The following is an 18,610-nucleotide window of genomic DNA, read 5'->3' on the forward strand; positions in this document are numbered from 1 at the left end:
CGCCTCGCCCGTCGCCGCAGAGTGCCATCGGTGCCACCCACGGACCGTCCAGCCGTGGTCCGTCACGGATGATGACGTCACTGACGGCCCGTGACTGATAACGTCACTGATGGTCCGTCACTGACGGCCGCGTCTTCCGCTGGCCGTCATCTCCGCTCTCGGAGCCACGGTCCGCCGCCTTTGGTTGGGACTGGGGCCTGCCCTGCGCGGCCGCGGGCGGCGCAGTGACGCTCGTCGCGTGCTGGCCGGCAGAGGGAACCATTCTTCCCTCGGGCCGCCGTCCCAGACTGTCACCGCCCTCGGGATAGTACGCCCTAGCGCCTGAAATCGCCCGCCTTGCGAGGAGTTCAGTCGAGCCGCAGGACGCGACTCGCAGCAGCGCGCGAGCTCGCAGCAGTCCCACCGGCTGGTGACGGCCGCTCGAGGGCGGGCCGTGACGCTGTCCGCCGTGCCGCGCCGTGGCCGGTCTACAGGCGAGCGCCGGTCCAGCCGCAGGCCGGCCGGCCCGCCGTGCCGACCGTCTCGCTGGCCTGGCTGCGCCCCTGCGCGCCGTTCAGCGTCCGGCCCGCCTCGTGAAAGGCAATCGTCGGGCAGGGCAGGGGCGGTGGCCGGCGACGGCGCGCGCCGCCGCACAGGATCTGGGTGAAGGCGCGCTTGAACTCGCGCGAGGTGCAGACGTAGATGAAGGGGTTTAGGCAGCTGTTGCAGTATCCCAACCAGAAGAAGAAGGCGAACAGAGGCTCCGGGATGTAGCACATGGAGCACAGCGCACCTGAAACAGGCCAGAGGGCTTAGATACGGACGACACACATTGTCGAGAACATGGGGGTAGGAAGGAAGGAAGGCAGCGGTGGTAGGAAGGTAGGCAGGAAGGTAGGTAGGAAGGCAGCGGTGAGTGGCTCAGCAGGCTTGGGATATACAGACCTAGTCATAACCATACGGCGGAAGATACGGAAGAACGCGTAGTGAGGCAGGAGACAACGTGACGTTGCCGAACTTCACGTGAGGGTCAAAAGGAGCTTCAAGCTTAATCAGGAGGGAATGCTGCGGAAAATGGACGCTAGGAGCGGTGCGGGAGGAGCCCGCGGAGCCTGCTCCTCAATCCCTAATAGCTGCATGGTGTTGCAGTAACACGCGCCGGGTTCACCGGTTGAATGTGGCGCGCTTCGGTCGGGGGTCATTTTGACTCGCCCTGAGATCTCAAAAACACCAAACACCGTGTTCATATTGGTAAGGGGACCTTTCCTTTAGATAGTGAAAATGAACAGAAACCGGGGGCATTGTTTTCATATATGAATATGTAATCAGCGCCAAATGCTAACTTACTCGGCTACACCTCTAACTTAAAGGTTAGTTGAGGTCAGTTTAGATCACGTACCTCTCCTGATCTTCATTAAGTAAAAATGAGCAATCTTGTGACGTTCTCGTGATCTGGACTTCAAAACGATCGTCCAAAAGTACCCGTCAAAGCTAGTTGCCTAGTAAGAAGGTAGTTAGGTTTGGACTTCGACCTGACCTTTATACCTGACTCAAGGTAAGTGGAATTTGTCGTAATCGTAATTATAATAATCTAATTGTCTATAAAAAACGCCTCGAAGGTGTATGACTTCGTCTAACACTTCGTTGCTGCATCATGTTAAACGATTCCCAAGAAGTTGCATTCGCTGACAGCCATGACCTATATTTGACCTGCTCTAGGTCAACGACCTTTCAGCATCTATTTTTCATACCAAAATATTGGCTGTTCAGTGAGCAGTGAGCTGAAAAGTTTGTTAGGTTATTTAAGTTGGAAAATATGCTGGAAAATCTCCGTTGTGGGGTCAAACTGACTCTTACCCAAGTGCGTATTAAAAGAGAGGTAAAATTTGATCCCAACTGTAACTCCTCGGAGCTTCCAACGACCCCGTTACTGATCAGCGACGGTGGAACTTCCTTGGTGGTGGAAGTGTTTTAGAAAAAGTTGTATATGTCACCATCTGCATCATACTGATATCTTGTTACGGGCATGTGCATCCCTCGAGCATGAATATACACACTGCCGTGCGTGTGCATACGCACACGCGTGTACAAATATTGTTGTACATACGTATTCAGTTGTAATTGCGTTTGCAATTTCCGTTTCTCACTTCCATTATTTGGCGCTCAGTGGGCAACGGAGCCTTACAATCCCAGAGTCATCCCAAGGCGTTGCGATTCCGACGATGCAGCGGACCTGACGGCGTCTCTCACCATCCAGTGCGGTGTCCCTGTCAAAACGGCTCGAGTCCGTCCCAGTTCAGTCACACCGCGATGAGTTTCCCCGGCAATGCGGCCTCCGAACGAGCTTATTCCACTGATCGCCGGCGATGCCTCTCAGCAGGAGTCGAGGAGGCGTCCAATGCCGGCCATGGCTAGCGGCCGGATCTCGGTCGGCGCGAAACACGCCGTGGCCGAACAATTATGACATCGGTGACGCTGACGTCACAACGTAAGATCATCGCCTAAGTACCGATGGCGTGGTTTTATGCAAACGTGCACCGGATATGATTTTGTATCAGGTGTATATCAATTGCTTACTGACGTCGGCATTTGAGCGATGTTATTCCTTGGTCAATAGTCATCCAATATAGGCATGCCCTGGATATAGAAGCCTTTTATTACTTTTACTACTTTACTTTTATTACTTTTGCTACTTTTGTATATATATATATATATATATATATATATATATATATATATATACATGCATATATATGTATGCATATGTGTGTATAAATCTCAATTGCTTACTGGCGTAGGCATTTGAGCGATGTTATTCTTTGGTCAATAATCATCCAATATAGGCATGTCCTGAATGAATAAGCCTTTTCCCGCTGGTAGGGGGGGGGAGGGGGGGGGAGGCGCGGGTTCTGCATATCCCGCAACGCTTCTCTTTTTTTGCTTATCACTCCTAAATTGTTCGCCACATCGCCATGCAGTCTTGCGACTTTTCACGGGATTCATATGTCATACTCAAACAATTTCGCAAAAACTGATTACACGGTGGCAAAACTGATTACACGGTGGCAGTTTCAGGCCTCGCTTTCGGCACGTCATCTGTTGTGTGAGGGTTTGAAGAGTCAATTGGAATGTCGTACGGCACAATTTCGTAACATTTCGAGGTAAATTAGCACGCGCTCGACTGGGGGACGTGTGGAATCAATTTAACCCCTTTCCGAAAGTTTTCCAAGATAACTTTCGAATGGTGCGGCGTATTACGCTAAACTTGAAGTGTAGGCAGTCGAATAGCTTATGTTTTGGCATACATATTCGATGTACGTTGAAAGGTCTTCGAGCAACGACAGGCCAAAGTCGGGCCATGTCTGTCGGCAAGGGCAATTCCTTGCGAACATTCAATCTGATGCAATAACGGAGTGTTGGACGAAGCCGCGCACCTTTGAAATGGATCCTTAGACAATTATACCTTTTAATTAGGATCATGACTAATTCATAAACCATAGATCAGGCAAAAAGATTAGGCCAAGGTTAAATCCAAACCGTTTTTAAGAAAGCGTTATGGGATAGTGTGCCACGTTCATTTGGAGTTTATTGATCACAGGAACGTCCATAGACGTCTTAGTAGGACTTGACGCTTATTTCAGTTCAAACATCAAAACAATTTTGAAGATTGTTGGTCATCTTTATATTCTGAAGGTCAAAGAAAATCACTAACCTGAAATGAACACCAGCGACCTTTGATTTAGAACAAGCATCTATGCTAATACTAATTGCGTGAGAAGGTCAGCTCGCACACTGGTTGGAATTTGACCTTGTCAGACTTTACGCAACCTCAAGTCTATAACCAAGACAATTAAACAAGTTGGCGGCTCAACTTGCCCCAGGCGCAAGGTCAATGAAATACTTAACAACGGGAAGCCCACAGGCAACGGGCAATTTGTTAAGCAAACAGCCAAAGCAGCTGACGCGCCCTTAAAATTTAATAGCTAACTAAGCCAATTGGTGCGTTAGTTGCAATTTTTGTCGGTTTGTATGTGCCACCATCGCCTACTGAAAATTGGGTTCAAAAACGTATATCGTGTGGAACTTTTACAAATAGAAAATCTCACATTAAACGGTCCCAGGTTCTGCTTTTTGGCGGGTCGCCTGCGTTGCGTGAAACCAAATGAAAGCGAGTTTGCGTGGCATGCTCGCATTAAGTGGTAACATACAGATGGGAAATTCACTTCTGCAATTGTATACACAAATCACGTTACCCGGAGTGATATAGACGAGGCATTTGTTTAACGGATGGGATGAATGTACGGACTACCGTCCTCGTCTGGAATCTTGGTATGTACACGACGTTTCGGCCAGTTAATTAATTCTTTAACCATCGTCAGCAATTATTGAGTCCTGAGAAGGACTGAAAGGTATCCCATTTTAGCCCTGTGCGCTTAATGGCACAACCTGTCTCGGTTCAATTGATGGAGTTCAAACCAGACTTTTACTGCGTTTGAGTCCTGGCGATTTAGGGAGACTTTGGGATGGGATGCGCATTTGGTAAAGAGCCAAACACCGCCGAGTCCTCAGGCCTAATAAAACTAGGCGAGAGCCGTAAAATTATTGGCCGAAATGGTGTGTGCATGTCAATACGTCAAATTAAAACGATGCCGCCGACAGCTATTTTATCCGCGATCATGCCGAACAAGCGTCATAACTTTTTGGCAAGTAAGCACTCAGCTACTGAAAGAGGAGAGAGCCAGTCGGCGGGTTGTTGAAGAAAAGTGGCGCTTATTGTGGCCTCTTCATATTGTTTACCTGGACTCGTCTCTGTGCAAGATATTGAATACTACATATTAACTTGCGAAACTGATAGCTGACACATCTATAAGCAGATTGTATGGCGCGATAACATCACCAGATCATTAGACCGGATCTTATTTCATGAGATCGTAAGATTTTCAGTTCGGTTTTCAGGTTTGGATATGCGAAAACCCTTTCAATCTAACCTAAAAGGCGTTTGTCCCATTGCAATTGGTGCATAAACATGAACACGACAGCCTTTCAAGAAGCAAATTCAAAATTTTGTTTTCTTGGTCTACTGCTTTACATTTGTTTAATTTTAAGGGCTTAAGACTGGAGGACTCACCGAGACAAACCCAATGGTGTCTGTGCCATCAAAGCCAGGCAAGACGTGGGGTTCTCGAGATCTTTGAGGGTACAGCTGCGAGGTTGGGCAGATTCTACCCTGCAGAATCTCCCCATCCTCCCTCGCAGGCAAACTAAATAAACTGCACTGTTTGAGCTCCTTTATTAAAGTTCTAAAAAATCGCTTGTTCTGTTATATATCAATCGACAGCTACAGCACCGTGTCCACGGACTTTTCTAATGGATAATATAATACATCATCTATTATACAAGATATATGATAAGATACATAAAATATGATATTATCATATAACAGCTCAATAATATTTCGCCGATAATTACCCATATTCCTGTCTCTCACACACACATACCACCGGTTTCCGCATGCTGAATCAATGACACCAAGAGGTCCGACAGAACGTCCGGGCCTGGCAATCGATGTCGAATTGTGCGAGTTTAACCTGGAAAAAAACTTCCTCATCGCTTCTTTCAATCGCTCGATTTCCAGCCAGACCCAAAGTTGCCACCGGAAGCCTCCAGATGGACCTGTTTGAAGGCAGCCGGCTACACCCAAAAAGAGTTCCTGATGGGCTGCAATTTCCGTACTAGGGTTCGCACACCGAAGTTCAGTTCATCTCCGGGGATACGGGAACAGGCCAGATGTAGCGCCAGAGCGACGAGCGACGGGCGACGGGAACAGGCCAGATAAAGGACCAGAGCGACGGGCGACGGACGACGGGAACAGGCCAGATATAGGGCCAGAGCGACGGGCGACGGACGACGGGAACAGGCCAGATATAGGGCCAGAGCGACGGGCGACGGACGACGGGAACAGGCCAGATATAGGGCCAGAGCGACGGGCGACGGACGACGGGAACAGGCCAGATATAGGGCCAGAGCGACGGGCGACGGCCGACGGGAACAGACCAGATATAGGGTCAGAGCGACGGGCGACGGACGACGGGAATAGGCCAGATATAGGGCCTGTCCCCGTCGCTCCTCCACACAAAGATTGATTAGTGTGAAATAAGCTGGAGGAGCACATAATTTACGTTAAACCTGCTACCACCGAAGCGACTTCGGAGGAGGTATCAGCTGTCTGCATGTAATATTACCTCCTAGTTTTTTCGTCACTGATGGCAGAACTGTGGAAAGTAACAGTGGACGTTCTGATTGCTTTAAAAAATTATGTTCAGAGTCGTAAATACGTACAATAATAATTATACATGTTTCAAAATGACTTTGAACTCAACCAACCCGCACCGATATAAATAGCAGTATTTTGACTCCGTGATGCGACAAAAACGAGCTCCCAAAACACATGAATGAACCACGGCATTCTCTATTATATAATAGCCTCCTCTAAATTCATTTAAAAAACACCTTTCGCATAGGAGATGGCTGGAGGAGGTTGGCGGGGGAGCTATGAGTTGCTTGGAGGAGGCTGGAGGAGCCGCGGGAACGATCAGATTAGTTGGGAGGAGCTTCGAGGGGTTTGAAGAGCGACCGGAACAGGCTCATAATACGGCGAAAACCGGCCGAGCGGAAACAACGCGGTGTGGCGCGGCATAGCCCCCGGTATGGCTCCGGCGCCACCACCTCCGCAGTTGGGCGTGCTCGCGCGAACCCACCTGCCAGAGGACGAGATTAATAGACGAAAGTAATAGCTTGAGATGCAGACACTCGAGCCCGCCACTTAGCGGCGTACCTCAGCGAATCAGCAGCGCCGCGCCTCGGCGCCGCTGTTATGCTACCCGATCGGGCAAACGGCGACCTCCCACATGGCCCGCAACACCACCTCCAGCTGCAATCGCCCGCTTCCACCGCATATGCAATCAGGCCGCATCTTCAAATTCCCAAATAGTCTGCTCGATCTGTAAGATGTGTGTTTTGCGCTGATCCGGCTGCGTTCAAACACGATGATTGTTTTCAAAGAGAGGAAGATGTGCCGCATGTCGTGTGGCAGGGCTCTAAGCGCAACTAATTTAAGCGCACTTGCAAGCATGCTCCCGTGTTGCTTTTTTGTCTTTCAGAAGAATGGGCAGTGGCACCACGTCCATTAGCTTGTCCTAAAAATGTTCCACCAAAAATTGTCGACGTTAGGCATAGACAGAACTATGACTTACGTGTTCATGGGGTCTGTTTGTGTTGGCGTGGCGTTTTATATGGTCCATACAGCACAAAAATGGTCCATTCTATCCAAAAGCTTCAAGGGGGGAGCAGCACAAATCCCAGAGGTGTTTGCGCTCATACTGTCAACAGGAACAGTAGCAAATGCACAGCAAAACGAGGACAATCGCTGCTAATACTTTAATGGCCTTCCCGTCTTCTTCCCCTCTCTTCTGTCATCTGCCTCCCACCCCCTCCAACTTTCTCCCTCGCCTATCCATTCGTCTCAGTCGGGTGCACTGGCTCCCCATCGCTCCCCATGCGTCAAAGTCAAGTCCCGGCGCCAAGCGGCGCAGTCGTCGCGACAGGACGGGACGCAGAGAGCGGCGCCACCCCGACAGGACACCCGGACGAGAGCGGCGCCACCCCGACGGGACGGGACGCAGAGAGCGGCACCACCCGGACAGGGCAACCGGACGAGAGCGGTGCCACCCCGACAGGACACCCGGACGAGAGCGGCGCCACCCCGACGGGACGGGACGCAGAGAGCGGCGCCACCCGGACAGGGCAACCGGACGAGAGCGGCGCCACCCGGACAGGACACCCGGACGAGAGCGGCGCCACCCCGACGGGACGGGACGCAGAGAGCGGCGCCACCCAGACAGGGCAACCGGACGAGAGCGGCGCCACCCCGACAGGACACCCGGACGAGAGCGGCGCCACCCCGACGGGACGGGACGCAGAGAGCGGCGCCACCCGGACAGGGTGCTCGGACGAAAGCGGCACCATCCGACACGGATCCGAACGAGAGCGACGCCACCCCGACAGGGTGTCCGGACGGCAGTGGCACCACCCCGACAGGGCGTCCGGATGAGAGCGGCGCCACCCCGACAGGGCGTGCGGACGGGAGTGGCGGGACAGAGACAGGCTTCAAAACAGCTCGTGGCTCAACAATGGCACCAAACACGACCGGCAGGACTGGGACAACACCAAACACGGCTGAAAGGACAAGGACAGCACCAAACAACCGCAGTTTCAAACAGTGCACGCCAAAGCAAATGCCACGGCGTGTAGCCTCCGAACTGCGAACAGAAACTGGTCACACAATATCCAACATACAGACATGCAACACTTCAATCGCCAAAGGGCATGACAGCTCGCGGTGGGTTAGCTTGTGAAATAATTGGATAACGATGGGACGCGAGAGTTGACATGCCTGTTCTGCGTTCCAGTCCTCTTCAAATTATGAGCGTTCTGACGATATAACTTTTGTTTCTTTACCGGTGAGCACATTTTTGCAAATTGCTCATAAAACTGAATGCTTCTGATGTAGCTAAAAGTTATAGTCGCCAGCTGATCACTTAATTTACTTGTCATCCCAACAAGTGGCTTATTTTTTGCGGGGCAAGTACAACAGAGGTATGAGTGTAATATTAAAAATGACAACAACGCGACCCTATTGACACGTTACCAACTATTCCGTCGTTCACACACTCAGTCAAAAACATAACCATGCATCGCCAAAACATGTTACACAACGGAAAGCTAACAAAATTGCAAAGAGACAAGCAAGCAACATTGCGCAATGGCAAGCAAGCAGCGTTACACAATGGCTAGCAAGCAATATTACACAACAAGCAAGCAGTATCATACAACGGCAAATACATGGTCCTGCGTGGCACAAACTCGAGGGAGTTTTTTCATCAGCGTCATACCCGTGCAGCCAGAGCAGCTGAAGACGTAAACTAACTGCATGGTGCAGACGGGCACATTGTTGAAGGGTCCCAAAACTTTTAGATCCGACGGTTCGCCAGCAGCCGGTCAGGAAGCGGTCAGCGTCACTTGCTAATGCTCCACATCGTCACAGCTTCACTTTTTCCGGCGCCGTTCTCGTCTACGAGATGCTCTGGTCCAGACGGAAGACTATGCATGGGGTCATGGAAACTTGTTCAGGTGTCTAGTGTTGTTGAGTGCGACCAATATCCAAGCAAAATATCTGGGTTTTTGCAGCACTTTGGTCACGATCAAAAGAACGTTTAAGCGCTGTGATATTATCGATATCCTGGATTAAAATTGCCCAGCGTGACCGAACTCAAAACTTCCAGTCATTCTCAAACAAGTTATTTGAAGGTTGGGTGGCGAATGCTGTATCAGTGGTCCTTCGCCACTTCAACTTCAAGGAAAGATATAATCCATTGATGAAAGTGGTCGCCATCCCACGCCGACGCGTTCGGACTTTGTTTGCAAGCTTAGTTTTGAGCGCAACCTATATAACAAACGATGGGGCTCTTTTCATTGATTGACCATCACGTGATCTCATAAAATGTTCATACAAACTTTGTCGCGATCAATATTGCTTACAGCTGGAACACACCATTCCTTCTGGAGCTGTTGCTTCGTAATTTCAACACACTTTTAGAATAACAACCAGCTTCGTCCATTGCTGAAGGCAACAGTCATCCATTATCTGTGGCAATTAAATGTGAGTAAGCGCAACAATTGATCTCGCATTAAACCGCATCCACTTAGAGAAGCATCGTCCAAGCACGTGAGTGCCACACGAAATGATAACGGTCAGCAATAAACGACATCTGATTGCGTAAGCCGATTGAACGCTGAGCCGAGCACTCAAATACAGCAAGTCCGCTTACCTACACTGACGGGCGTCTTTCCAAAAATGCACGGACAAATCACGAGGAGCATCGATCGTCCGATCATCCACACCCCTCCCCCTCCCCTTCTCCCCATGTCGACGCGATCGGCCTCTGCAGCTGTGTTTGGTGTGCACCACAGCCGTCCCATGTCGGTCCCTTGGCCGGACACCGGCGGCTCGCGGCCCACGGAGTGCCTGGAAGGGACCTTCGGCGACCAGGGGAGTGCCCAGGAGCGGCGGTCCGCGGTCTGCAGAGTGCCCGGGAACGGCGCCCCTCCTCGTGCTCCTCAGTGCGCACCGAGCCCGACTGGCGGATGCTGATTGGACCGCCCGGCGACCGCGTGCGTTAATGCCGGAGCACCGCAAGTGAGGCGTGCGGTCAGCAACGCCACACGTCCACCAGCGTGACACGTTCACCAGCGTCACACGTGCACCAACGCTACACGTGCGCCAACGTCACACGACCACCAACGCCACACGACCACCAACGTCACACGACTACCAACGCCACAGTGCACCAACATCACACGACCACCAACGCCACACGTGCACCAACTTCACACGTGCACCAACGTCACACGACCGCCAATGTCACACGTGCACCAACGTCACACGACCAACGCCACACGTGCACCAACGTCACACGTGCGCCAACGTGACACGACCACCAACGCCACACGACCACCAACGTCACACGACCACCAACGCCACACGTGCACCTACGTCACACGTCCACCAATGTCACACATCTACCAATGCCGCAAGTCTACCAACGCCACTCGCAAGCAACGGTACACGCCCTTCAGCGCTACATGCGCTCCAGTGCCTCAGGCAAACGGGCGGCGTGTGAAATGCATCCAAACTCAGGCTGGTGGACCAGATGAAACCCATGATGGAGCCTCACCGAGTCAATAATTAGCGCGTAAGAGCCTATTCTCCTGCATCCCCACATTAAGCGCAACAGTCACGCTAACCCCAGTGGGTCCGCTGCTGGGGGGGGGGGGGGGGGCCGTGGGGGCGGACGGGTTCAGCCGCTGAGTAATGTGGGACAAGCCGCCGGGGTCGGCAGGTGTCGATGCCGTCGAGCACCGCGGCACCTGGCCAGTAACAGGCGCTCGTGAATGCTGCAGGCGGCGGCGGCCACGGCCACAATGGCACCGGCAGGCGCGAGTGACGGGCGCGGAGGGACGTCCAGGACAGGCGCCGACTGTCGTGTCGACACGCCGCGCCCTCTGGGTACGGCTGGGAGCGTAGCGTTACGGGAGACCGCGGAGCAGCAACGGCAGCTGTCTCAGCTGCTCCTACGGGGACCCCCAAACAGCCACGGTGGCTCTCTGGAGAGCTGTTTCTCACTGGTGTTACCGCAGTACATGTTCGCATCACATAAGTTGTTGAAGGGTCTTGAACATTTCTATGAGGTTTTGAACTGAAATAGCCATCTTGAAGACCTTTCGGCGCAGTTCACAGCCCTGCCCTTCTTAAGGACTAAACCCCTCTAGTTCCCCTCTCTAACCCCTCTAACTATACGCAGACGACAATGGGGAGACCTTTTCGTGCAGAGTATTGCAAGGCCAACTTCACGTTTATGACGCCCTAATGACGTCACTCAAGTTCTGCCATTCCATAACCCAAGCCGCAATCAAGGCCGAGAAATAAATAATAGTCGAGCCGTTCACATTTGGCGTTCGTGAGCACGATTTCCAGATACAACAGCCGTCAGTTAGCTCCCATCAATGCTGTGCAAGGTACGATGGCGTAATTAAACAATGATGTATCGGGGAGCATATTTACCAAACAGAGAAATTTAGTTGTCTAGAGCGACCTTTCCTACTTGAAAGTGTACCAAGAGTTATACGCAAGCCTGTTTCATCATGTCTATGTATTACGGACGGAGTGCTTTTTCGGCATCGCATCTCTGTGATCAATCGATAGCACGTTGCTCATCAATATTTACCCTTTGCAGAGTCTCTGACTGCGGTGTGCATTGCCGGCATTGAAAGAAATGGGTGAATAACGCATATTTAGTCCAACACAGTAATATTAGCTGATTTCGTAACGTGCTACACGCATCATTTCTGCACGATGATATCTAAACGGGTTCAGAACATATTCGTCGGCGCTCTTCCAAGGCATGGCGCCCGGCAGCCTCCCACGCCATTTCCCACCATCCTCGGACTGGAGGCTGCCGCCCAAATAGCATTTCGCTTCACTTGACTTGCCAGCTGGGCGGGTCGTTCGTTTGTGGCGCCGACGCTGGCCATCTGGGCCAGTTCTCAGGCGGACTGCCCCGGCTCAGCCCCGCTGGCGGCTGGTCCCAGCCACCACCGGACGAGTGCGCCACAAACGCCTCGCGTCAGCGACGTCCGCCGTCTTCGTCTCCGTCTGCCACGGTGCAGCGGATGTGGTGGGCAACGGCCTGTATGACCATGGCAGTCACAGGTGCCGGAGGGTAGTCGAAACACGACAGCAGTACACCTCCGAAGAGTACAGTGATGGCATAAGAAGTCGGCTGCGGCCGGTGATGACGGCGAGGCAGCACACTATCCAAACGTGACGCGGCCCGCAGCACGGCCGAAGCAAATTTGTGCACAGGGTGGGATGTGGGTTGTCTTCCAAGATAAAGCGCTCACGCAGCGCGGCCTGACGTCCGAAGGACGCGACGAGAGAGCAAAAGCTTCATGGTAATGTCCCAAAACGATATACATGTGCAAATTTTTGACACGTGGCGCTTGCATTGCACCTTCAAATCTGCACACATCCGGCTTTTTGTGTTTTTGTGTGTTTTTGCGTTCACTTCTTTCATTTAGCTGTGTTGTATGATCTGGAATTTGGATACACTGACTGAGTTACGTGAGCGATGACATATTCTGCCACAAACATAGCATATCGTTTGCATCTTGTTGAGGCTGGATTTAACATTATGCAAGGTAACAACATTGGGCATATGAATGATACTAGTCCCGGGATGGTGACCGTACACTTTGGGACTGGCCGTTCTTGGATTGTGCCGCTCTTCAGTACTAGCTACTGGAGAAGAGCCAATCTCGAAAAAGAGGTCACTTTTTCCAGATTGCAATGACTGTGACCTTGAGGTTCTTACCGCATATCATCTTAATGTGGCGATATATTTCAGTGAAGAGGCTGAGTATCTCAAAAATGCATTTCTAAGAAGAAGGCATGGTGAAAGTTTTCCAAAACTGCTCTCGTGCGCGCACCATGACAATAAGAGGTGAACGACGGTGATTTATGTCAGGCTGTACATAAGGTACGGCGTGGACATGCACAAAACAATTTAATGCGCCATTTTTGAAAGCAGGCACAGGAAACTTGCCGGCACAGGTAACAGGCACAGGAAAGCAGCACAGATAACTGGCTTCAGTTAATGTTGGAAAGGTGAATGATACCCGACGAAAATTCGTTCGCTTCCGTCACACGTTTAAAAAACAACAAAAACAAAAACAGTGCACCACCAGATTACGTGATTCCGACAAACGTCCATACGTAGCGGCGAAAATAATGGAAACCTCCCACGCAGCGCACTTAATGCTCACAAAATACGGCAAGTTTTGTCCTTTAAGTTATAAAATGGAGATATATTACATCACCGTAAAATATCTTAAGCCAACGTCGGGTACCATGCCACCAACACAGGATTTCGGGCTGCGGTACGCCCAGGGACAGTGTAGCTCAGGAGAGCGTTCTCATACAACTGAAAGGTGTCATGTGCCGAGTTCGCTCACGTCCAAGAGCCCCATCATCTTCCGGAAATCAGCTTGGCAAGTTCGGTGCTAAATGGCATTACCTATCGAGTGCATGGTTCAACTCCAATAACAGCGGCCTGGCACGCCACTCCGCACGCATAAACGTGGCACAATCGCTGGTGAAGTAGACAAGAAACCGAGCACCGTAGCTCAAGCCGCAAAATACGCGACCGCATAGGGAAGGACGGCAAACATGTTGTTGCGGTAATGGATCAAATAGTTTCAAACCAGTAATGACTTATGTGGCAAACTTTTGTAATAACGCATCTCCGCTGTACTTACTGAGCGGTAGTACGAAGAAGAAGGGGAACCAGCAGAGCAGGAACACGCCCACCACGATGCCAAGCGTCTTGGCCGCTTTGGTCTGGCGACGGAACTTGCTGAGCTTGCTGCTGGAGTCACGGGCGCGCACCACATCCGGGAAGCGCTCCTCATCCATGGTGCTGCACGTGCTGTCGCCGGACGGGCGGCGTGACCTCTCGCCGGCGGGGTCAGCGCCGCGTGCGCCGCCCCTGTGCACCCGCAGCGCCACCTGCGAGTCGGTGACCTTGACCCCGCTCTCCCAGCAGCGCGTCTCGCGCACCACGGCCCGGTAGATGCGCCAGTACACGGCCAGGATGACCAGCATCGGGAAGTAGAAGGAGCCGATCACCGAGAAGAGCACGTAGCCGACCTGTGTGTTGACGCTGCAGCGGCCGTCGCCGGCGGCCGGCGGACCTTTCCAGCCAATCAGCGGGCCGATGCTGATGGCCAGCGACAGCAGCCAGACCAGCACGTTGATGGCCATGGTGCGGCTGCCGCTCATGATGGCGGCGTGACCCAGCGGCCGCGTCACGCCGATGTAGCGATCCACCGAGATGACGCAGAGGGAGAGGATGCTGGCCGTGCAGCAGAGCACGTCGGCAGCCGCCCAGACGCTGCAGAACGCCGCGCCGAAGTACCAGCGGCCCGACACCTCGAGCACGGCCGAGAACGGCAGCACGGCCACGCCCAGCAGCAGGTCGGCCACGGCCAGGCTGCCGATCAGGTAGGCAGTGCTGCCGCGCAGCGTGCGCGTGCGCACAAGCGCCAGCAGCACCAGCGTGTTGCCGCAGATGGTCAGCGCCACCACCAGACCCAGCAGCAGGCTCTTGGCCACTGCCGCGCACAGTTGCGGTGCGGACGCCTCCGCCGCCGCGACCTCGGCCAGCGAGCCGTTCAGACCGTCGGCGACCAGCGGCGGCGGCGGCGGCGGCGGCGGCGGCTCACCGGCTAACGCAGTGCTCATTTTTCACCGGTGCCTCGCGTCCGTCGTCACTCCGATAACAGCCGGTAACGAGCGGCGGCCGTCGACGGCCTGAGACGGCGCAGACTGGCCGCAAGTGACGGTCTGACAGGGACCTGAGGTGGCGCACACCGGCCGCAGATGACGGTCTGGTAGGGGGCTGAGGTGGCACAGACCGGCCGCAGATGACGGTCTGGCAGGGGGCTGAGGTGGCGCAGACCGGCCGCAGATGACGGTCTGGTAGGGGTCTGGGGGAGAGAAGCCGTTTGTTAGATGACGGTCTGGAAGGGGGACCCAAGGCAAGGCAAATCGGAGGTCTGATGCTAGTCTGGCAGAAGCCTACATGATCCAGAGCGCGTGTTAGATACCAGACTCGCATGCTGCCCACGTGACCGGGCCGCGCGTGCGCTGCTGGTCTGTTAGGAATCAGGCTGATCTGGATATGGAACTGGCTGATTTGGATCTGGATCTGATAGGACGTAAGTGAGACAGACCGGAAATTGGCCGGAGATGCTACCAGAAGCTGCGAGAATGCTGCGGAGATGCTACGGAGATGATCTCGTGGCATCTCCGTAGCTCTCGTCGCTCTGTGTCCGCTCGTCCCACTCGGGCAGCGGCCGTCGAGCAGCTGCAGATGCCACATGCCCGGACTGAGTTTGGGTGTAGGTCGTTCACGTTTCGCGCATCTAGCGAATGAAGCTTGCTGCCTGCAGACGTGCGGGTGTCAGTAATCGCGAGAAATACGACCTTTATAGGACAATATTGACTTTTGAGAAGGTGATGAATAGCCATTGTCGTATGGCACGCTGCCTTCATCCCCGTTGTTTATTTCATCTTCTGACTCTATTGCATTACATTTACGTGGAATGTCGAAAATTCACTTTAAATAAACTCCTAGAAGTCTTTGGGTATCGCAGTGCTCAGAGGGTACTTGATGCATATATACATGGGATCTACCACAATGATAGATAATCAATTAAATATGGGATCATGAACTGACGGAGATGAGCTGAGTGGAACGCGCGATGACAAGATGTACAGTGAGGATGAGATGGCGATATGTAGTAGGCGCTGGGTTGAAAGAGTCTGGGTGATAGTTCATGGGTTTACAGTTCGCCCGCGAAGGGAGCCTGAGCGGCAAAACTTTTCCTCCAGCAAGGTTTATGGCTAGAATGAGGCGTGGAGTCCAGTGAAAGAAAAGGGGAAGAGTAAGGTTAGTGAAGGGAGTGCAAAGGGATAAAATACATATACCCATACGTATATGTACTCATTTAAATCAATTTAACATCCGTGCACTTGAGCGCAAACACAAAAATATACGTACCCACACACAAATGAAAAAGCACACATATACATAAATATCACATTCGTGTACTAAGCCAGTGTGCTTTCATTAATGCAGGCTTCGCTAAACGCAAGGGCAGATGTACATTTAATTAGTTTCTTGTGCGTTTGTTTGATTGCCCGAGTTCAACTGTCCGTTGTTTTGGTAAGTCATAAATCCCCTCACCTATGATTATATAAGTGTAAGCTAGCTAACGTTCCTAGGACATTCGTTCTCCATTCTCAAAGCAATGTTAGACGGTCGGGCTATTATACTTTTATGATATAATACTAACATAATATTAATATATATATGCTAATATGAAAATAAATATACTAACATGTATAATATTAATATTATGTTATGTATATTCATTAAATAATATTCATTTATTATGTAATTATATTTATTTCTTATATAATACTTATATACGGACTATTATATTTATTCTCTGATGACGATGGCTTCAAGAAATTGTACGTGTCGTTTGTTCGGACATGATTTTAGGATCAGTTTGCTTTCAGTCAGGTCAGAAGGTAATTGTTTTTGGTTATGGGTTTTGCGCATTTGCCGGTCTTGTGCCCCCTCCTGTAGGTGCGGAGTTACGCGTCGTGATTGGCATGTTGTGGTCATTCCAATACAGGTCGAGTTGCGGAGCCGACAGTCTCCGTACGGGCATTTAAATCTATGCACCATACTGGTGCACTTTAGGTGGTTTTGGTCCGCTGTCAAGTTGCTTTACATTATACGCCTTTTAGTTATTCTGCTCTTGTAATACATGGTAAGTCTTATTTCAGTGTTTTCCTCAGTCGGTGTGGTGTTTGTTCAGATAATCTTTCGCAAAACGTTTTCATCCACCTGGTATGACGGGGCATTTGACTTCAGTAAAAAAGTTAATGGGCCGGATTCTTGTCGAGTGGTTTCTGGTTTCGTCGATTCATGATGGACTAAATCTCTTCATCAAGGCTATGTTCGAATAACCATTATTAACGAGTATTGCTTACACCGTTCGAGTTCGTAAAGTGTATCATGTATATATATATATATATATATATATATATATATATATGGATGCAATATTTATGCTATATATATATATATATATATAATATATATATATATCCTTCTCTCCATTGAATTTGTATCATGTACGTGTGAACGTGTAAGCTACTTTCTGATGGTCGATGGCACTGTTGTAGTAGCCTACATTTAAAATGCTTCGTTGGATGTCATGCATTTCACCGTGTACTTGCGTCAAATCAGGGCATAATTTGAAGGCTTTCGGTGGTGGAGGGAGGGGGGGGGGGCCACGACACTGATCTCGTATTGGTCCAGGCATTTGCACTTGTGTTTGCATGCAAAACGTAGAGAGAGAGAAAGAGAGAGAGAGAGAGAGAGGAGAGAGAGAAGGAGAGAGAGAGGAGTGAGAGAGAGGAGAGAGAGGAGAGGAGAGAGAGAGAGGAGAGAGAGGAGAGAGAGAGAGGAGAGAGAGAGAGAGAGAGAGAGAGAGAGAGGAGAGAGAGAGGAGAGAGAGAGAGAGAGAGAGAGAGGGAGAGAGACAGAGAGAGACAGAAGGAGACAAACAAAGGACAGGGAATGGCACGCAAACAAATCAATGAGGCGTTGTATTAAGGCGTCGTAGTAATTCGCAATGCGATGCATCAACATTTATTTGACGTTCATTATCTGTCACTAGGATGGGAATTAAGAACTGACAAAACGATAATTACTATATAAATACAGAAACAAAATTAATGGTGATGCAGTAAACCAACGTTCCTTGGTCGTAAACATGGCATCCATAACCACGGCGATAACGAATGATGCCGGAGAGTGTTGCCATGGTACTGTTGTGGGCGCCACACAATGCGTACACACCCTTTTCAAGCTCATGTTAACTTAAACGCGTAGACGGTGATGAAAGATTCCGAGAACCTTAGCGTTGACGTACCTGATGGTTGGTATTTAACCAATTTTCCGCCGATGGTAATTATAGTTTAGAACCCTTTGGGCGTATCTTGGGAAACTTGTTTTAACTAGGTATTGCTCATGAGATAACCTTCTGTATGTTATTCGGATGGGAAGCAAGAATTGACAAAGCGATGATTAATACATAAATACAAAAGCCAAATTAATGGTGATGCAGTAAAACAACGTTCCCTGGTCGTCTATACGTCTGAAGTATTTGGGGACTGCGGAGCTAAGCGCAGGCTTTAACCGCTCGCTGTCGCCACAAGAGCACGCATCGTGAACGGCCTGAGGCCATCATGAGGCCAAGAGGGTGGAGTTTCACAAAGGAAACTGTCATGGGTACACAGCGCATCTCTTCAGAGAGGACTCACTTCACTGACGGGGGGTAGCTCAGGAAGGTTAGGAGGGCCATGAAAACCCTG

General features: G+C 51.0%; 1 protein-coding gene across 1 annotated transcript; it reads right to left on the reverse strand.

Moving 5' to 3' along the window:
• Positions 1–103: 103 nt before the first annotated feature.
• On the reverse strand, positions 104–14,896 carry LOC119097948 (alpha-1A adrenergic receptor). Its single transcript, XM_037220887.1, has 4 exons — positions 14,079–14,896; positions 13,912–14,018; positions 531–772; positions 104–202 (listed from the first exon to the last, which is right to left on the reverse strand). The coding sequence occupies exons 1-4, from the start codon at positions 14,894–14,896 to the stop codon at positions 104–106; spliced, it is 1,266 nt and encodes a 421-aa protein (XP_037076782.1).
• Positions 14,897–18,610: the final 3,714 nt, after the last annotated feature.

The sequence above is a fragment of the Pollicipes pollicipes genome, unplaced genomic scaffold, assembly GCF_011947565.3.
Source record: "Pollicipes pollicipes isolate AB1234 unplaced genomic scaffold, Ppol_2.1 Scaffold_4740;HRSCAF=5597_pilon_pilon_pilon, whole genome shotgun sequence".
NCBI classification, from domain to species: Eukaryota; Metazoa; Arthropoda; class Thecostraca; order Pollicipedomorpha; family Pollicipedidae; genus Pollicipes; species Pollicipes pollicipes.